Raw genomic sequence first — 21,184 nt, 5'->3', positions numbered from 1 at the left:
GTTGATGCTGGGGGCTGCTGGAGGTGAGTGTTTCAACTGAATCTCTGTCCTGCACTGGGTTTGCTGTGATGCTGGTAGAATGAGGTGTAGTTCCTGGGATTACTGCTACAGCAAGGGACTGGGTGCTGGGCTTGTTCTGTCCAAAAAGCAAGAAATAGTAAGAGCTGCGAGAGACTGCTGTTTCAGGAGCAGCACCCACTGCTCTCCCCTGGGCTAGCAGTGGCTGTGAGAGTCCGCCAGGGCAAGGCAGGGTTGCACTCAGCCCCTGGTGTGGCTGTGTGCATGTGTGACATAGCCGACTGCTCTGGCAGTGCTCTCAGGGAAAGGGAAGGTCTCTGTGTGGAAGCGGTTGTGTTTTCTTTATCAGTGTGATTGTAGCTAAGTACTGGGAAGGAAAGAGGGACTTTGGCTATGGGAGAGGCAGGAGACTGGATGCTCTGAACCCTGTTACCAGTGGCTTTTGACAGTATCAACTGTTTCCTACACTATATAAAAAAGGTGTTAAGGTGCTTGTTTAATGTTGCTCTGGAGGTGTTACGCAGCCTTTCTCTGCAAAACACACTCACTCACTGTCCATGAATCTGTTCCCTGAACAGTGTCTGATGCATTAGTGACAAGGAAAACAGCAGCCAACATGCCGGGGGTCTGTCCTATGAGCCCTGCACTGCTTTACTGCTGTTTTCTTTGCATTTTTTGTAGCCATGCTCTGCAGCTTCCTCACACATGAGAACATCTGAAAACCAGCATTTAATGACATATGGGTTAATAATGCATAGATCAGTTTTGATTGACTTAAATCATTAAGTTATTATTCTCAAACATCACAGCTTGACTTCCCAACAATAGGGTCTAATCCTTGTTTTAATCACACTGATTTGTAATTAGTTGCATAAAGCATCTCTTGTGAATTAAAAGGATAGCACTGGCTTTTAAGATGAATGATGGTCTTATAATAAAAGCAGACCAGAAAGCCTTGGTATTGTACCCAATTCTCTGTATTTTAGACTGCTATGAACTTGTCAAAATGAAATGTGGAAAATCAGAAATTCAGCACATTGCCTTCAAGGGTGGGACAACTGCGTGCCCTGGGTGAGGTCACTGGTTGAAATTTTGCCAGGTACAGCAGGAACTATTGCCAAGCTGGTAACTGAGCATTATCTCTGGTAAGTGTAAGGGAGCCTGCCAGACCACTAGAACCAATGTCAAAACCTGGTTTTCTTTTTCACTGTATGGTGTAAGATGAGCAGAAACCCTGAGGTCATGGAGTCCAGCCTCCTCCTATGGCATGTGGCCTATGATGACAGAAGTCTTCAGAGAACTTGTGAACCTCACCTTGAAGGGGTTCAGCTTTTCTGTCCCGTGGAACTTTGAGTGAAAGGGGGGACCCTACTTGAGTTACTCTGAGAGTTACCAAAGCTCTGGCTTTATGGCTGTTTTCTGCTTGTATTTTCTTTCATTAGCATTAACCCTTTAGTACAGGGGAGGTGCTGCCCTCTGAGGTGTATGGCCTTATAGACAGTCATCCTTTGCTTTGCCAGGCCAGTGTATCCAGAACTTGGGGCCATGACAGTGTGATGGGCACCATGTCAGTCCTGCCAGTGAGAACTCCCTCCCTCGCTCTCTCCCTCTTTCCCCCCAGAGGGATCCATGCTACTGCAGCCCCAGCTGGTAGAAGAGCTGAGGAGGGTCATCTCCCAAAATTCAGTGCTGGGAAGCATTTTGTGATGCTGAGTGAACTTTATCACCCTGAATGGCTGCTGACAGCTGCTTGCCCTTGCAGTGAGCTCTGTGGGGAGTCTGGTGGTCACACAACTTTTTGGGGACCTGCTGGCCTCAGGGGCACAGCATCCATTACCAGTGGGGTGTTTGGTTCTCCCTGGTGAGACTGCAACCTGCCACCTCCCTCTAGCTCCACTGAGGAGTCTGATCCTTCTCGCTCTGCCAGCCCTCCTGGCTCCGCAGGTAAATCAGGGTGGGTTTTTTTTTTGTTTGGGTTTTTTGCCTTTTTTTTTTTTTCACCGAGAAGGGAATTAATTCAGGGCATTCCTGTTTGGTTTTTTGTTTGTTTGTTTGTTTTGGAGGGTTTTTTTTTTCATGTACGAGTTCAAGGAGCAGTGTGTGGTTAACACAGAGAGGTGTGCCTCTGGAGATTCAGTGCTGTCTTCTTTAGTGGTGAGACGCTGGAACAGGTTGTCCAGAGAAGCTGTGGATGTCCCAACCCTGGAGGTGTTCAACACCAGGTTGGATGGGGTTCTGAGCAGCCTGGTCTCGTGGAAGTTGTCCCTTCCTATGGCAAGGGGGTTGGAGCTTCAAGATCCTGTTCCAACCCAAACAGTTCTGTGATTCTGTGTCTAACAAAAGCCCACATTCTGACACTGACACTCTTGGGCTGATCCGATTGCTCATTGCCAGCCGGAGCATGATGAATAATACAACACACAAACCAAGGCTGCTCCCTGAGAAGTGCATAAATTAACAGCAACAAAGAAGGGCTTTCGGCTGGACAGGGAGAGCTGCCCTTCTCCTGGTGGGGTGTGTGTGCCCCGCTCCCGTCAGCGCTCTGCTTCCCCAGAGTTTCCAGGCCTTAGGTGGAATTGTGCCACACGGAACAGGGGAGAGGCCGGGAACCCGGCGAGGAGGCCCGTCACCATGGCAACAGAGCGGCGCGGCCCGGCCTGCTCGCGGGCGCCAGGGCCTGCGGGAGGCGGCGTTTGTCCCTCAGGAGCCGCCGTGGCCCTGAGCGGCCCCGCCGCTGCCACGGCAACCGCAACTCCCGGCGGCGGCGGCTCCTCGTCCCCGGCACGGAGCGGCGGCGCCTGGCGTGTCCCAGGGGAGCAGGGAATGCTGGTGAGGACGTTCCCCACCCCCCTCGTGGAGCTCGGGTTCGTGGGTCTGTGTGTATGTGTGTATGTTTTAGTGCCGAAGGACAAAGCGACAGAAATCCGTCGCTCTGTCTCGCCTTTTGTTGTGACTCTGCCTGAGTGTAACCGCGTAGAGATGTTACTAAGCCGTGCAGAACAAATGGTCACAGCGCACACCCCCCACAGACACATCACAAGTAGAACAGAAGCAGGTGTAAATGAAGATTTGAGATTTCCTGAATACTTTCGGTCCCTCTTAATGCTGAATCACTTTATTTCATAATATCCAAAATAGAATAGGGGCTGATTCAGGATTTTCTGGTGCCCCCAAGGCACCAGAAGGACATGGCATGAGAAGGACGTGGAACTGTTGGAGCGAGTCCAGAGGAGGCCACAAGGTTGGTAAGAGGACAGGAACACCTTCCCTGTGGAGACAGGCTGGGAAGGTTGGGGCTGTTCAGCCTGGAGAGGAGATTGTGTGGAAACCTCATCACAACCTTCCAGTACCTGAAGGGACCCATAGGGAAGCTGGAGAGGGACTCCTTGTCAGGAACTGCAGAGGCAGGACAAGGTGAAATGAGTGGAGACTTGAAAGAGGGGAAGTCTAGGTTAGATATAAGGAAGAAATTCTTCACTGTGAGGGTGTTGAGACACTGGAACAGATTGACCAGGGAGATGGTGGATGCCCCATCCTGGAAAGTGTCCAAGGCCAGGCTGGATGGGGCTTTGAGCAACCTGGTCTAGTGGGAGGTGTTCCTCCCCATGGCAGGGGGAGGTGGGACTAGATGATGTTAAGGTCCATTCCAACCCCTTAACATTCTATGAAACAAGTAATTGAATTGGCAGTTTACTCTTCAGCAATGGCTACTTTATCTTATAACAGGAAAAGCTGATTTGTATGCTGCTCCCCATTATTACACTTCACCTAAATGAATTAAACAGCATGTTCAATGTGTTTGTATTGAGTGCCACAGACTGATGTGAACATGTTTTTTTAAAGGCACAATTCATCTGTGCAGCTTTTGCATCTGCTTATCATTATAATGAAGTCACAGAGTAATAGTTGTTTTGTGCGGAATATGCACTAGAGCAAAATAATCTCCATTAAGATCCCAGGTATGTCATCACCCAAACCAAGGATACTTGTTAAGGAAGGGGCATTTCACAGCAAAAATCATTACATGTCATATGAAGTAGTGCAGGAAAAACATGAGTATTATGGAAAGCCAAGGAAACGTTCTGAGTGAGCTCTTAAAATTTAAATTCTGAGAAATCTAGTGTGAATGAGTGATTCCAGTGGCAAGTGGTAGCTATGAAGAAGTTAAAAAACTGCCAGGTTTTCTTGAACAACATATGGATCTGAGAAAATTAAGAGCTTTTAAAAGTTTCTGTACAATTTTGCAGCAAAGAATGCCCAGCTTTATTACATTCTAAAACAAATCTTGACTAAGCTTTGAGGCTTAAAAGAACATTGCTCTTTACCAGCTTGAAATACTGAATTCTGAGGAGCAGAGCTGGTGTTCCTGAGAATAAATAACTGAGAACTCAGAGATGCTCATCAGAACTCAAACAAAAGCTTGGAAGAATTTAAGCAACATCTGCTGCATGAAAGAGTTTTTACAAAACGTGTAGACAGATTTGAAAGTCCAGGTGCAACCTTTGTTGATTCTCTGGTTCTGTGATTCTTGTCTGGAAGGGCAGGATGGTCACACAGCAAGAGCTATCTTGCTGTTCTAGGGCCATCCAGAGTCAGAGCTCTCTCTTACACCCCATATTGTCTTGCCACTTCATATCATAGAATGTTAAGGGGTTAGAATGGACCTCATAAAATTGTGACCTTCTTGCCATGGGCAGGGACACCTTCCACTAGACCAGGTTGCTCAAAGCACCATCCGTCATGGTCTTGAAGATTTTCAGGAACAGGGCAGCCACAATCTCCCTGGGAAACCTGTTCCAGTGCCTTAGCACCGAAATAGCAAAGAATTTCATCCTGATATCTAACCTAAAATTCCCCTCTTTCAATTTGTACCCATTACTCCTTGTTCTGTCACAACAGTAATGATCTTTGGTATATTGAAAATGACACTGATTAATCCTCCTAGAGGCATGTAGAAGTGGCACCTTCCAGCCTACATCAGATAGTGCAAAAAGAGCAGGAACTTTTGAATAATTGATATTTTCTTCTTCTGTGCTGCTTTTGTAAAAAGTAATAAATTATTGAAGGAATTATGAGGGGCTAAAGCTATAAACAGAGTAAAATCAGGTCTCTAGGCTCGTGAGTGTGTCCACATCTTTAAACTTCTGTGTGTTTGATGCCTTGTACTGAGTGAGCTGAACTGAAGGGCAGCAGGCAGCCTGGAGCACCTGGCCCCGGAATTTAAGCAGTCCTTCAGGAGCTGGTGGCACCTGTGTGTTATGCAGTACAAATATTTATTAAAAGATTCAGTCATTATAGTGGCTCATCTTCAGCTTTGTCATGAGCATGATTATATCCAGCCTGATTAACAGGTTAATGAGTACTTAAAGTTACAGAGCATTTAAACAAGATAAGATACAAACAAGGTAAGATACAAGCAAGAAGTTTGTAGCACTTCAACCTAACATAAAATAGTGGTCTCTTTGTCCAAGCACAAGGCTAACTGTTAAGAGATCATGAGTTTAACCTCTGTCGAAGACATTAAATCACCTTGATTTGCTTTAACTCAAACCTTTTCCCAGTAGCCAGAGCTAGAAAGGCCAAAACCATTCATATTTATGAGCCATTGGTGATCCGTAGTCCTGAGGTGCTGTGGCACTGTCTAACATGCTTGTATTAATATTACTCACAATTTTGATGTGGGTGTCACAAGAGATATCAGTATTTGTCACTAGAGTTTGAAAACATTTTATTCCCTCTCCTTTTTGTAGTATTACTCTAATACATCACCAAAATGAGTGAAAAGGAAGCTCAAAGAGATCCTGATCAAAAGGAAGATCAAGCAGATGTGGGTGATTCAACAGAAAATGCAGAATATGAGGATGATTTTGAAAAAGACACTGAATGCCTAACTGATGAAGAAGAAAAACAAAACCTTGGTGAAAAAGAGGTATTTGTTATATTAAATGCTAGTTGTGTTATTTAGAAGACAAAATTGAGTAATATTTGGAATCATAGGCATAAATTCAGTATTGCTTGAAATGTGTAGATGCATTCACTGAAATTTGACAAGGAAGGTTATTTGGAATTATAATGGAAAACACTTCAACAAACTGGTTATTTTGGTTCTAATATGCATAAAGCAGAATATTCAGTGTTCATTGAAAATGTTCCTTTTTTTCAAAAGTACTTCTGTACTCCTTTAAGTGTTTGTATAACACTCATTGTGGTTTTATGCTGTCACTAATCACTTTACTGGTTAGTTAAACTTTGTGTGAATGTAAACATGAAGAAAATGAAGAGACTTGTTAGTGTCAAAAAAGCTGTTAGTTACTAACAGTTTAGAATGCATATAGTTTGTACTGCTCTTCTCTCTCATTGTTTCTTTCCTCTTTCTTTGATAACTGTTCTTTGTTGAGAGAAAAGACTAGTTTATTTTAATTTTTTTTAGAATCTTGAAGAAAAGGAAGAGGATGTTGAAGCAAAAATTGTTAAAACTGCAGACAACTTTCAGGAAGACAATGAAGAAATGAAAGAAAATCTAGATCAGCATTCAGAGGCAGATGTAAATGTGAAAGTGATATACTCTAATGAAAAATATTTGCAATCCGGGTCAGCTATTGAACAGGAGGACCATGAATCTGATGCTGAGAGAGAAAGCTCTATACAAGAATCCAGGCTGGAAAATGAGCAGGAACTGGATGAGGGAGACGATGAAGAAATAAAACGTTATGTCTTGGAAAAGATTGAAGAAGCCAACAAAGAGCTGGAAAATCAGGCTCCTGTGAATGAAAACAGAGAACGGAAATTAAAATTTGAGGATGAAGTGAATCTTCAAGCTCCTCCTCCAAGAGGTGCTGAAGTTGGTAAAACTGACCTTGCAAGAGGAGACGTTTCAGATGGACTGTCTCAGCTGAATATTTCTGACGACAAGGGACAGAAAAACAAATCACTTTCAGAACATGCTGGCTTAGGTAAGGAGAAGACAAATGGTAAATTTCTAGTCAAAAAAGATGGAAAGTTTGAACTCTTAAGTTTATGTGATATTGAAAGTCAGGTCATTTTGGCCCCAATAAGTGTTTCTTTTACAGATATTGAAACTCAACAGACTTCAGAACTCTTCGGTTCTTTGCCTACTACCTTTCAAGCGAAAGAAATGCCTCCATCTGACTCTAAGCAGCAGCCAGATTCTGCTTTGAATGGTGCAAAAGATCTGGGAAAACAGAAGACTGAGTCTGCAAACATACCTGTGAAAAGCTCTACTTACAGTCTTACTCCCAGACAAAAAGAATTAAGGAGGCAGATAGAACTAAGGAAAGAAAGACTGAAGAGAGAGGTAAATAAATAGAGAAAAGTAAATGACAGTGACCATCCTATTCCCCCCCTCCACAAAGACCATGGGCTCAGGGTATTTACACCCTTCTTCCTTGATAAAAGAGGCAGCAATAATAGTTGTAATAACAACATAGTAATAATAGTAATAATATAATGATAATAATAACAACAACAGCAATCATAATAATAACAGTAATTCTCTGGCGTTTGTATAGACTCTCTCAAAGCTCCTTTCCCAGAGTGGCATATGACCATGCCTTGCTCAGAGGAGAAATTAAGTATTTATTTAATATATCCTTCTTAAATGGGCCTTCTTCTGTTATAGTTTTCTTACTGTTTTTGCTTCATGACTTTCTCTCTACCTAGGTTCTCTCACAGTCCCACAGTTTATGGAATGTAGCACATGGTGTCATATCTGCACATATTATACTGCAGTGCAGGAAGTTTACATTAACTTAAGGCTGGGGCACATTTGGGTACGCAACAAGTATGGATTGGGCAATTATCATATGGGAGAGTGTTCAGTCATAATATAATATGTACACAGCAGAGCAACTGTAAGAACCATTTTAATTTTTTCTCAGCTCCTTACACAGAAAAAAATATAATAAGAGAGTCAGCCTCTGACAGCTGTAATGAGGACTTCAGAAATTTTTTATCAGAGAGTTCAAAAATGGTGATTTTTTTCTTCTTTTTGCATTATGATGATACAATTACAAAAAGGTAAATTGCTATGTGTGTTGCTCTATAAACGGAGCATGAAGCATCTGCCATTTTTCTGCGCCATGATGTACTAATTAAGCTGGCTAAGTAGCTTCCAAGATTACTTTCTATCTGTGGAAACAGCTCTAGCCTGCTTTATTTGAAAAGGTTGCTGAGGCTCAGCTTAGTAATGAGGGGTATGAAATCTGATGAGCAATTGAAGTGTTTTCTTTGTGCATATAAGACTAGATCTCTTGAAACCATGCTCTATTATTTAATATAAGAGGTAGGGCAGTGAGTGGAAGGAAGGTTATTTTCCTAACAGTGCGTGCTAAATTTCTTTCTTTGTTGGCTGACTTATGGAAAAGTAAGGATGTGTTACCTTATTTCTTCATTCTGGAATGGAATTCTTCCATTCTGTGATGGATTTCACAGGCATTAAACATTTCTTGACATTACTAGAATCTTTCTGCTTTATTTTGGTGGAGTTCCTTTCGTTCCAGTAAATTAGAAATGGTAACTTTGGAGGATATAAGGAAGTTGTGTGTAGGTGGGAGGAACATCATCTAATTGCAAGATTAGATTTCTCGAAGTATTGAAATGAGTACGGATTGTAGCTTTTGTGTCAAAGAGAGTAAATCCTGGTAAAAGTGTCCTAATCAGCTTTCTGAAGCATTAATTGAAAATTTTTCTCCTCTTCGTACATACTTATCATTAGCTGAAATGTAATTAATAAGTAAAAGAAACTTTTCTCAATTGTGTAAATATCAGTTCATTTTGTACACTTGAAAAAAGCCTGAAGCTATTAATACTCCTTAAGTAAATATATTGCAACTTCATGTCCGAAAAAGGTTCTTTTTTATAAGATGGTGCCTGCAGTCCATGTGTTGTTAAATATCCATTAGGGTTTAGTGATCCATCAAGCCTGAGAGCTGGATTTATTTTTAAAATATATAAATTTAAAGTGATTCTAAGCTAACCAGAGATATGGGGCAGACTTAATTTTAAGAGTTTTCACCTGATGATATTTGAATGTCTCTGAGTCGAGAGGTGTCATGGAAATAAAGGTAATCACAAAAAGGATTAGACTAAAAGTGTCTGAATATATCACAAACAGAAGCACTCCAAACAATTTCTTCCTAAATGTTGTATCAGCTGTGATGCAATCTTTGAGTATTCTTGTTTCATCTGTATTTTAGTGTGTCTCTCATGCAATTCAAATGGCTTATTTATTGCCTGCAACAGTCTTTGCAGAATAAGATAATTCTCTTAAAAACTGAGTTTATTCAGTTTTCCTTCCACTTAAGGAAGAAGAAAAGAAAAGGGAACTAGAAGAAATGAGGAGACGACAGAGTGAAATGGTTTTTAAAGCTTGGTTACAAAAGAAGAGAGAACAGGTACAACAAGAAAAGCGAATTCGTCGTGCAAAACAGATGGAAGAGCTGAGCATCAAAGTAAGGTCTCCCTAATGTGGAACTGGGATTTGTAGTGCTCTTGTTAAATAGGAAAGCCAAATTCTAAACCTGACTTCTTAGCTAAATGTATGAAGTTTTACAGCAATGGGATATATTGTTGTTACATTGTTTTCAGTGAAGAGGTAGACTTACAGATTTATGATTGATCTTAGCAGAGTGGCTTGCAATGTGTAGAAGCAGCACACATGAACTCAACTATAAATCACAGGGGTTACAGTGATGCTGCCATATACCAGGGGAAAGCCTTGATTGAGCTGTGAGTGAACAAGCAGCCAGAAGACTCTTTGAAGTATGTTCCTTACCATCAGAAGTTGTTACTAAGCAGTTAATGCACATGACCTGATCAAAACCTGGAGATTCAGATGCTGTTCTAAAGTTCTTCTGCCTTAAAGCAATGGGCTTGAAAAGCTAAATTCAGTACTTTTTTAAACATGGTGCTTTGAATGCTTGCTCATGTATATATTCTATGCCAGATTAGCATATGCTCTAGTGTGTTTATAAAGTATGTTTCATGGAGGGGAGATGCTGGCAGAATACAAAAAAACCCCTATTATAATGTGATTATTATAAAGGTTATTTACCGATAACCCTTGTGTACACATGTCTTTTTTATTAATTAGGAGGTGCACAGGGATCCAGAAGAAGCCTACCAGTTATGGCTTAAAAAAAAGCACCAACAGTATGTGAGAGAAAGACGGATAGAAGTCTTGAGACGCCAAACTGAGGAAGTAGCCTTTTTTCCAAGCCCAGAGGATTGTGACAGAGCTTTTAGAGAGTGAGTAGGGTCATTCCTAAGGGACCACATTTGAAACTTCTGTAGTCTGTCATCTCAAAATTGTACCTATCTTATGGTACATCTTTGATATTGAAGTCCTCATTGTTTTGGAGGGGCTTTTTTCTCCATGAATATGCCCTTTTAAACTTACACCCTAACAAAAATACGTCAGTTCCTTGATGTTGTTTGTTCACTGCTGTGAAATTATTTGTCAGAACCTGAGCTGAAAAGAGTGAATTACTTTTGCTGAAAAAGGGATCTTTTCGTTGTTGCCTGTTCTGGAGCAACCTTGGGTTGATTCAGTCCATGAATAGAGCATAAAGCTAATCCGGTTTAACAAAAGGGGGGAGGTGAAGGTGGGTACAGAAACACGAAAATTGGGGTGGGAAAGTAATGCTTCCTGTGTTTGCGTATGGCTGGCTTTTAGACTGTCTTAGCCATAACACCCAGCTTCACCCTACAAGACATGGTGGGCTCCAGTTAAGTGGGGGGGACAAATCTCCTTTGAATGGATAATGTAAAACTTGAAATTACAACTGCCAGTACTTCTGGTCCTCGTTCTCTCTCCACAGCTGGCTGAGAAGGAAGAGAGAAGAAAAAGAAGCAGCAGAACTAGCTGCTAAAGAGAGAGCCAGGCAGCTTAGACTAGAAGCCAGAAGAGCAAGACAAATGCGGAACATGCACTATATTTAATTCAGAGCCCAAATCCTTTTGTTTCTCAGATTATTACAGTTGAAAATTTGATGAAGCCACGGAGTTCTTGGTGACAATCTTCTTAATTTTTATGACTTGAATTTTTGTCCTTTACAGCTACTGACTTTTTGTGGTGTTTTTAAAGCTTTCAAGCAAGTTTAACAGTTACCTTCAGTGACAATGATTTTACTATCTATTTATTTGTAATTTAGTTGAAAAGCCTGCTTTATTGCATAACTCGGGGATCTTCTTGGTTTAACCAAATCTAAATGAGCGCAAGATGTATATATGATGGTGGCAAATACACATTCCCTTATTTAAAAGGCACTTTATATTCTCCTCCATCGTTGATTCCTTGATGCAGGCTACTGTGTAAAACGTTGAATTTTTGGTGGATTAATATTGCTGTTTGATGCTGCTAGTGATTAAGACTGTGCCAGGTGTTATGTTGTTGGAAAATCATGTTTCTTGTATCACTTCCTATTGATCTGTTGACCAGCTCTAGACTGGAGGACTGTGTTCTTTTAGGTTCCTGGAAAGTGGTGATTTGAATACTAATGTGTAGGTGATCATGCAACAGGTTTTGAAACTTACTTCTGTGAGTCAAATCCAGTAGTTTTCTATTCATGGAATTAAAAGGTTGTGCAGATTATGACCTTTTTCCAGTAGTAAGGAAGCTACGTTCCTTATATAAATGTCAATGTTTATTATAATAAATCTACCAAACGACACCACCTTACCCAGCTAAATTGTGAACTCTTGATAGAGAACATGCCAACGTCACTCATGAAATCATAAAGTTAGTGAAGGAAGAAGAGCATTCTGTCCAGCTGTATGCCCCAACAGATTTCATGATCCTGGCATTGCTTTTAAATTTTTCAACATTGACAGTGTTTTCTGGGAGTGTAGTAGATGCAAAGCAGATTTGCTGGTAGCATTTTTCTCGGTTATTTTTGGAGCTACTTACAGGCACATTGAGAGCACTGGTGTTGGACTGGAGGCTGCTCTGTTGCAGCTTTTGCCAGCACAGAGAGCAAGTACGGACACAAAATGAAAATATCACATGCTAATGGGACACGTAAGTAACAGGTGCCTTCCTCCTTCCAGTGCCTTTCCTTGACACTAAAGGCCTGAAGAGCTTCCTGTGTCTAGCAAGCAAATCCAGGAGGAATGTTTGAAAGGTTCACACACACCGTCTCCCTAATTGTAGAAAACTACAGAAGAGATGCTTCTCTGTTCATTGCCTCACACCAGCAGGGTGAAGGGTTTCACAGTTCAATGTCATGTAGTTCCATTTATACTACAGAGAAAACAGGGTCAGAAATGTGACTTTATTAAATCCAAAACTGCAACATGAAAGTGTTGTATTGCACTAAATATTTTATTTAGTAGTTGTTTTTGCACTGGGTGTTTGGTAATTTGCACTGGTCACATGGTCTGTCCCATTTCCTTTCCCCACAAAAGCCCTGGTGGTAATGGTTTCTCCCAGGTTTACTCCTCCCCTTGCCCCTTCCTCACTTGTATCCCATTGGCTGTGGCCCCCTTCCTGCACTCCCCTTCCTCTGAGCTTAAAGCTCTCGGGAGGAAACCCCCAGGTCTCCTTCTCTTCTGGGACACTGCCTCTTTCCCATCTCAGATCCCCTGGAGTCATTCCACAACAAAGCTGTGGGATCTTTGGTCCTGAGAGGAGAAGAGCACCTCCAGTCTTTTACTTTGGTCCTTGTAAAGGCTGCAAGGGGCTACAGTCCGAAGCTTGCCAGATGGGACCCAAACACTCTGGAGAGACCAGCCTTTACATGAAAGCAAGTAAAGGATGTTTATTGTAACTTTCTCCATGTAAACTAAATCAGAGCCAGCAACAGCAAGAACTCACAGCTTACATATTCTGATCATGGGTATGAGATTCAAAGGAAAATTGGGTAAAAACAACCATTTCAGAAACCTTTTCCCTAAACTAGACAGCTTCATATGGTAAATTTGGATGTCAAACTAAGAAACTTAAATAGGCTTCTTTGGATTTAGCAGATTGTCTCCTAGAAATTCTCTTCAAGCCTATGTCAAGAACTTCAAATCTACATAAAGATTATAAAACCATACAAGTAAAAAAGTACTTTTTTTAGCAGTACCAATGCAAACTTAGTGCTTATCTTCACCTTCCCAATAATACTCAGGAAAACCTTGGGCAAGGACTGAGTCCTAATGCCAGGCCAGGATTCAATGCTATGTAGTAAAGGAACTATGTCAATCTGCCTTTGCTGAGGATCAGCTATGCAGCAGCTTCACTCTAGAAGCTGAAACAATGGAAAAGCCATTATTTTAGCTCTGTGGAAACAAGAAAAACCTCACCCCACAGTTTTCTAGAACCCACTTGAAAGCAGTTACTACTTATGTATTATAGCTAGAGTTCACTCAAGCTTTATCTCCTTCTTGACAGGAGGGCTGACATTGCACATAGTCTTGCTTTCAGAACTTACAGCTATGAAGAATCATTGCACATACTCCTTTTTATGACTAACTTTAAAAGGTAGAACATAGACTTGAGGGCAGTTCATCACCCTGGCTAAAATTTAAAAAAAAAGGCATATAACTGACCATTTATCATTACTTTATTTTTAAATTTAGGCATAACTGATCAGCACTTCATTTGCTTTGGTACGGTTACACTTCTGTCTCCCTCTGAAGGGAAATTCATTAAGATTTGCTAATAGGACTATAAATGTTAATAGTCAAGAGCATCTCTATGCTCTACAAATTGGACCAGCATAATGTTTTTTGGCTTGCCTTTGTATAAGAAAATAAGTAGCTTTCCCCGCTGAGAAATAGTAGAAGTATCCCAGAGACTATGGAAATCCTGTCAATCTGTAACTTCAAGAGGTAGGGAAGCAGAAACTGCACCATTTCCAATGCCATACCTACTCATTATGGAAAAAGGACAAAGGAAACCTGCTGAACATCAACTAGTGTAATTCTTCAGAAAGAGTGCATGTGCAGCTGCCTTGGCTGGGCTTTTAAAGGGCTATCAGCTCTCCTTGACAGTGATTGCAACAATTGAAGGTGACATCTTCATATCTTGTATATGGGTGAAACCTTCCAATACTTTTCTTTGTAGAAAGGAAAGAAGATGGAGAAGTCTCAGAAAAAGAAACTTCTGTTGATGTCTCTGGATGTGCAGCTGGATCCAGTACATGCAGCATCTAAGGATGGAAAAATTAACACTGAAAATACTTTTATACAATTTAGTGTGCTTTTTCCTTCTCTAAGAGCTAGGAAGAATTTCTGCTCAAAAGCCATTTGTCGTCTTTTTTCTAACTTGAAAATGAAATATCCGTTTATCCAGAACCTTAATATTAACGTGCATCAAGAGTTCTTACCATTTCAGCCATTTTCTCAGCAGGGGTATTGCAAAACTCCATAGCTGTTGAAGTCTTTTTTGGACTGTTAGTGCAAACATTTCCTAGAAGATGTGAGCTTACAGCTTTGGCTAGCTTACAATTCACAGCTGCTAGCTCTGTTGTAGTGTAAGGCTGGGCACTAGGATAGTATGTCTGTTGTCTCCCCCACTGAAGAGAGACCATGAGCTCCTCCAGCAGCCTGTGCAGAAAGAAAACAAGCACTGTTAATAGGGTTTGTATCCTCTATTGTATAACCAGCACACTTCAGAGAAATCATCTCTTCCCAAGGCTTACTACATAAGCTACACCTTAAACCAAAGAAACGGACAAAAAAGTGTTTAAGAACAAGGAGACAAATGGGCTATTCTCCAAGGCAAGGCCTCACCAACACAGGACATTAATCCTGGGAACACTTATTTGACATCTGGCAGAATGAGCACTGTAAAGTCCATGTAGGTAGAAGGATCTCTTCTTTGATATTTTGGAAGGAAACAGAGAAGACTTGAAGTCAAGACAGTAAGTGATTAGAGAAAGAAAGCCTGAGGATGTGAGGGATGTCAGTTCCATAGTTTATTACCCTTAAGACCTCAGACCTCTAGGGAATGAAACAAGTATTCTATTACTTTTGCTCTTTCATCTCTAAGACTGAAAAGTGACCATACCATACATCAACATAACTGATTTTTGTTGAATATCACTGGAAGAGGGGAAAGTTATTTGATTCTCCTCTAGCCTAAAATAAACTGACAAAAATGAAGTTTAGCACAGAGGTAGTCTGGATTAGAAAATCATACTTGTGCGTATCAATCATCTCTTGACGGAACTGATCGCGTTCATTCAGCAAGTCCTGGATTGCACTTTGTGCATCCCTGGTTTGGCGCTGAAGAATTGCTCTGGTATTGGTCAGCTCATCAGCCATCACCCTGCAAAGGAAATCTCCAGTCAGTATATCAGTGGAAGTGAACAGCTTGTAAGTCACTTTTTGCTACTACAAAACATAATTTGTCTGCTCAACTTGAGTATTAAGCTGCTGTTCACCATCCCCTCCCCATGCAGAGCCTACATCAACCTAATTAAGAATAATTTCTGTTCAACTACAGCCAACATCAGTGCAAGGTTATGTTTTGACAGAGCTTAAACAATCTTAGGTGCAAGGTTATGTTTTGACAGAGCTTAAACAAAGCTTAAACAATCTTAGGTCACTTAATACAAATCTAGTAACAGACATTTCAAAACATCTTGGAAATAGTTGACAAGGATCCTGTGAAAGAAAAAGCTAAATACATTTTTCATTTACTAGCAATTCTCACAAGTATGCTATAATCACATCTGTTCAGTCTTCTCTAAAAATGGAAGCTATGGCTATAGACTGCATTCATTTACCTCTTTGGCCTACTCAGGGGCAATCACCAGATGCCAGATATGAGTGTTTAAGAGCTACAAAGGAGACAGCTGCTGTCACTTTTTGCTATGTCACGAGGCTTGGCACTACTGCTCCAGCAGGCATTTCAAATGCCTGTGATATTCCAAATGCAAAACCAGAATGACATTTAAACAACCACCAGTTAGAAATATGAGATAAAAATGAACCAGGATGTTACAATATTGAAGAGTGTTACTTTAACCACACTGCTGAGACTCACAGCTCTGATTTCAGAACTCCTCATAATGTTAAAATAACCCCCTAGTTTGCCTAGTAACTCTTGCTCAGCTAGGACTTACGAGTACCATTACACCCCATATGCTGAAACTTCTTCAGCAAATTAAAGGGAGGAGACTGTATTCTATTGCCATTTCCTTCAAGCAGTAAGGTATGTTGTAATACGCATTAAACATCATAATTCAGTCAGTTATATCCAAGTATAGTAGAAAATTAAAAATCCTAGACCATTATTTACATTATTTTCTGGTAAGACAACTAGGCAAGTTTAAAGTCATTGTCAAATGAGATATTGACTTTCAGACTTGCTTTTATCGTTAAAGAAGTAACAGGAAGGTTCCAAGCAGTAACACAGTGTTTGATAAAGCGTTCCCCCATCTCTTTCTTCTATAGTAGATCCCTGACTCGCTGTAAGCAGAGCTCCTAAACACATCAGCTTCTTCTCCAATTTATGACTGTATCATACTGGAGGGGGGTTGGGGATGAAAATCAACTAACTACCTGTAAGTCAGCTGACCTAGAAGACATTTCTGTACCCTAAACTGCATGTGGTTTTATCAAAATTAAGAGCTTCTCTTGCTTTCTTGACAGAGCTGTAGTTGAGATTTTAGAAAGGTTATGATTCACTGTATTACTTCTGAAAAGCTGGACTATTCAGATTTACAAGGAGCTTACTTTATACCTTTCCTGTATTCTCAGATTTATGAGTAGGAATCAGTATGGCTATTGTGGCTGTCCTCTGCATATGTAAGCACATTGCAATGAGTGTATGTGATGAAGGACTGAAGGAGAATGCTGTTAGGACAGCTCCATGAGGGGGAATACCTGCTTGCTAGGAACTTGCTTCTCCACACATCACATTGTATAGACATGCGCTCCAACTGTTCCGACAACTGAGCCGTATTCCGGCCCAAGACTTCATTTTCTAGGATGAGCTGATTCTTCTCACGAGCCATCCGTTCAAAGTGATACTGCAGATCGTCCCCAACAGAAGCAACAAGTAATTTCTTCAACTCCCGATTGACCTACAATTAGACCAGACTCCCTGGTAACTATCAATAGACAATAAACACTCCTAAGAATGCAATGCAACTTAGACAATTTACTCTTAGCAATTTGTAATTTCTCATTCCAGAATGGGACCTATCCAGGCAAGCACAAACATATGAGCCTAATGCATGTCCAACATATTCTTGTTTAAATTCTAACAGTCAAAGAGGAAGAATAAAAGCCTACTGCAGAAAACAAAGTTTCAGTAGTATTCAACCCCTGAAACAGTAAGATAACAAAGGATTAGACAAGACATCCACAGGTGTATGAAATAGGAAGTTATAGTCAATCTTTCTAGGGCATAACACTTTTAACTTAGTGATTACAGGGCAAAGTCTTCCTCATGAAAGATTCATTTCCCTGCAGCTATCTAGTATGTTTCTCCCAGCTAAGTCTTTGACTCTTTCATCTGTTGTCAGAGAAGCAGCACTGGAATACTTTTATGTGCTTCTACTCTATATCTTAGCTGGTAAGTTCAAAAGGGAACCTATTTGTTTCAAGGCTAAAGTGTCATAGCAGTTCTCTTTGGTCACATTCACAAACTGCTTCTACAAACCAAAACAGTTCAGCTGTGGGAGAGAAAACACCTTTAACTTCTTACCTCTGTCTGTATACGCAGCTGATTAGAGAGACCTTCTTTATCCTGTAACAACCGCTTTTCTGAATTCTTTAGCTTTTCAATTGCATTTTTCAGCTCTGTCTGTTCTTTCTTGGGGTCTGTAGCTCCATCTGACTGATGGAACGTGTCTCCTTTATGACCCACAGATTTAGCTATCTTAGCATTTTTAGTTGGAACAACATGGGTGATGGCTGCTTTGGGGACTAATAATCGAATAGCTTCAATCTCTACTGATTTATCTGGATGTACTTTCCCCAGCTGCAGAACTCCAGGACTCAGGGAAGAAGCTGTCTTTTTATGGGGGCTGTGGTGGATGTGATGGCTTGCACTGTTTGCTCCGGTGATTACTTCCACTGCTCCAGCTGTTTGCTCTGTTTCCATGCCATCTCCAGGTCCTCGAATGGGTGCTGAGGCATCATCAACTGAAATTTAGAAATTGTGGATTAAAAGTTTACCACCTTTCACTTGGTTATAGTGTCATTGTAAGTCTTCCCTTAATTTCTGTACTTTGGAGTTGGAGATTTTAATTGTATACTGCTTGTGTCAAATAGTCCATTGCAGCAGTGATTATCAAGGACAAGTCAGAAAACCATAGAATGGTTTGGACTGAAAGGGGCCTTTGGGATCATCTTGTTCCAACACCCCTGCTGTGGGCAGGGACACCTTCCACTAGACCAGGTTGCTCAGTGCCCCGTCCAACCTGTTCATGAATACTTCCAGGGATGGGGCATCCACAACTTCCCTGGGAACCTGTTCCAGTGTCTCACCACCCTCACAGTAAGCCCTTAATCAAGTAAGTCCTCATTTAGATGTGCATTGCTCATTAACAACAGCAGTACAAGACACAAACATTGATCTGAATTGCATTAATTTTAATCTCCTGCTGCCATACAAGATTAAATGCAGACATAAAAAAGAGCTTTCCTGGAAAAAAAAATTACTGACAACATTACTTGTAGGCTGACAACAAAATCAGGTTTTGGGAGCTGGCAGAATTAGAGCAGTTTCATTTAAAAAACAAGCAAATGAAAAACAGCTATTACCCAGAGAGCTACTGACACCTTCAGAAATTTAGCAGACTTTTAAGTACTAACATGTTTTAGTTGCCCAAGTGAAGGTCAACAACCCAGTTGTTGGCTCCATTTCTGAACTACAGAATCCAGTGTTCCCAGTAATGCTGCATTCTGCTCTATAGTCCCAAACATATCTGACATATACTGAAATTAATTTAAGACCACTAAGTTTTAAGCTGAATAAATAATTATTGTAGTGCAGTTTCCTCACAATGGGCAAGAGATATAAAGTTTCTGAGGTCATAGCTACACATACTGCTTTTTTTCCCTCATACTGCAGGCAGTAATGTCAGCTTGTATCCTCTATCCAAATATTAATGTATTTCAAAAATGCTGTAATAACACCATTATATTGCCTCATTTTCAAGTTTGCTGAATCAGTACCAACAGGTTCTAAATACCAGGGGAGGCTGTCAGACAAGTGTACAGACAGATCCCAGTACCAGTGACAAACTTATTTTTCAATGTCGAGCTGGATTAGAAAAACTACATTCAATTGCTGTTCCATCCAGGTAGCTCTGGTTTTCACTGCAAGAATGAAGTCACAGAACTACTTCCTCATAGCTGCATAAAAGGAGTAAATTTAAATGAAAGGAGCCTGGTATACAGTGTAAATCTGGTGTTTAGAATTCCAGTTATAGTACTTTTTAATCCAGTCTGTTTAGATGCCTTATGAACAACCTACCTTTTTCCAAAGATGTCATTTTCTCTTTAGCAGTCAGCTCTTCCTAACTAGGTAAGTCTGAGGAAGAAATAAGGAGGGGGGCAAAAAAAAAAATCTTTAGCAAGGTAACCACAGCACTTAATCTTGGATGATCCTGTTTTCTAGTAAAACCTTAAAACTCCAGTTCCAGCAGCACAGTGAAAAAGCCCACACCAAAACAAACAGTGAAAACACAGAATGATAAAAACTACACCAAAACCCATAGAGTTAAAAGAAGAAGATTGCGAGTCCTCTGGCACTTGTGTCTTTTTTTCACCAAGAGCTGCACTTCAACTCCTTCGCATTGCTCCTCATCTTGTTCTAGTTTCCATTTCTCAATTATTTTTTTTCTGGTCTCCCTCCCCGCTTTCTTCAGTGAGCCCCCATCTTACCCTTTAAAAGCCTGTAACACTCCCACAGTACAACTGCATAACCATGCCAAGATAACCTAAAATAATCACAGAACCATGAGAAAAGAAAATCCTACACTGCTTCAAGCCGATGAAGAGGTGAGGAGGAAACAATGGTAACTGCACAGCTGCACCATTCCTTCAGTCCTGCTTGCTGAAACAACCTTTTTGATAGGGCAAATTCTGAGTCAAAGAAGGCATTGGTGCCCTGAATGGGTGCACATGGTTAGTTTAACTAACAACAAAAGTTGACCTCCAGTTTGATCCAAACCACCATCCTGGCCATTTTCTCCCTTATCCACCAAAGGTATTGACCACAGGGCCATCCACTCTCAATTACACTCCCTCTTTTCTAGGGTCTATGTTCCTTTGAGATCAGGATACTCCTATTTGTTTGGCTGTTTTTGTTCCCGAGTTTTCCCCATTATTCAATGGAGATCCCCGGGGCCCTTGCTTTCTTTCCCTGTACCACTAACTGAAACGGTTTAACTATAGCTTTTTGACTTCCATTGCAGCAGCTCTCTGCTCTACAAAGAAAATTGCAGCAATGAGGACACTGCTACTTCTGGGTTTCTAGACTAAAGATTTGGTTTGTGTCAGACAGGTTTCTCTTGTTTATCTTTTGAGATGAACAGAAGACACGAGAAACACCTTTTCCTCCTGGAGCTTTCTCAAACTACAGATACAGAGATGTCTCACCATCTGTTGCTTCTACAACTGGACTTGTGTGTTCGCTTACTTAAAAATCACCACTGCTGTTCATTCCTTTTGATTAAGGATCTCTATTTACTTGATGAGGAGGATGAAAGCCTAGTTCCTCAGAAGACAAGAATACTCAACGAAAGACCGATTAGGAGTATTTGGGCTTATCTGCTCCATCAGACACGACCTGCCGCTGATCCTGCTCCCTCACGCTACAATCCCGGCCAGGTACGTGCGGAAGCACTGTAAGCCGCCCAACACGTCCCCCTCCTACTCCATCTCCCTCACTGCTGGCATCATTACCCACCGCACCTCTCACGACGCCAAGCCCTGCAAGATCCAGGGCCTCCCACAGCCACCGCCCGCCCAGCCCAGGCCCCAACAGACCGGCCCGCAGCAGCGATGTCACGACAACCCCACGGTTGTGGCCTCGGCGGCTTCCGCGTCCGGCGGCGGGCGGGGCGCCCCGCGAGTCGTGTCCGCTCCCGCCCAATCGCGGGCCCGGGCGCGGGGGCGGCGCTTCGGTTGCCGGGGCAGGGGCGGGCCGGGCATCGCCATCGTGGCCGTCATCATCTTCATCGCCGTCATCGCCATGGTG

The 21,184-nt window shown here is 41.5% G+C and overlaps 3 protein-coding genes across 9 annotated transcripts in view; 2 read left to right on the top strand and 1 right to left on the bottom strand.

Annotated features, from left to right (window-relative positions):
• The first annotated feature begins 2,494 nt into the window (after window positions 1-2,494).
• On the top strand, window positions 2,495-12,336 carry CCDC181 (coiled-coil domain containing 181). Its single transcript, XM_039717923.1, is given in 8 exon segments — window positions 2,495-2,847; window positions 5,769-5,947; window positions 6,449-6,971; window positions 7,089-7,333; window positions 9,342-9,488; window positions 10,130-10,284; window positions 10,857-10,971; window positions 10,973-12,336. Coding segments are annotated over 7 exon segments (1,389 nt in total). The 5' UTR covers window positions 2,495-2,847; window positions 5,769-5,791; the 3' UTR covers window positions 11,021-12,336.
• A 242-nt stretch (window positions 12,337-12,578) lies between these two features.
• BLZF1 (basic leucine zipper nuclear factor 1) lies at window positions 12,579-21,068 on the bottom strand. Of its 5 annotated transcripts, none has more exons than XM_039717926.1 (7): window positions 20,894-20,975; window positions 19,457-19,513; window positions 17,681-18,120; window positions 16,855-17,054; window positions 15,164-15,292; window positions 14,349-14,568; window positions 12,579-14,171 (listed from the first exon to the last, which is right to left on the bottom strand). In XM_039717926.1, the coding sequence occupies exons 2-7, from the start codon at window positions 19,473-19,475 to the stop codon at window positions 13,986-13,988; spliced, it is 1,194 nt and encodes a 397-aa protein (XP_039573860.1). In that variant the 5' UTR covers window positions 19,476-19,513; window positions 20,894-20,975; the 3' UTR covers window positions 12,579-13,985. The 5 variants fall into 5 exon arrangements, with proteins under 5 accessions (XP_039573860.1, XP_039573861.1, XP_039573862.1 ...); XM_039717927.1 differs by lacking the exon at window positions 20,894-20,975 and adding an exon at window positions 19,962-20,871; XM_039717928.1 differs by lacking the exon at window positions 20,894-20,975 and adding an exon at window positions 19,867-19,889.
• The window catches only part of NME7 (NME/NM23 family member 7), a 91,430-nt gene continuing 91,246 nt past the window's right edge, over window positions 21,001-21,184 (top strand). For 2 of the 3 annotated variants that reach the window (XM_039717930.1, XM_039717929.1), the window contains exon 1: window positions 21,001-21,181. In XM_039717930.1, the coding sequence (XP_039573864.1) occupies window positions 21,179-21,181 (3 nt within the window). In that variant the 5' untranslated portion in view covers window positions 21,001-21,178. The remainder of the gene's footprint in view (window positions 21,182-21,184) is intronic. The other variant, XM_039717931.1, reaches the window with a different exon arrangement.

The sequence above is a fragment of the Passer montanus genome, unplaced genomic scaffold (assembly GCF_014805655.1).
Source record: "Passer montanus isolate IOZ18808 unplaced genomic scaffold, ASM1480565v1 scaffold39, whole genome shotgun sequence".
Lineage (NCBI taxonomy): Eukaryota > Metazoa > Chordata > Aves > Passeriformes > Passeridae > Passer > Passer montanus.
The sequence above is the reverse complement of the archived record's forward strand: the minus strand, read 5'-3'. Positions and strand labels throughout refer to the sequence as shown.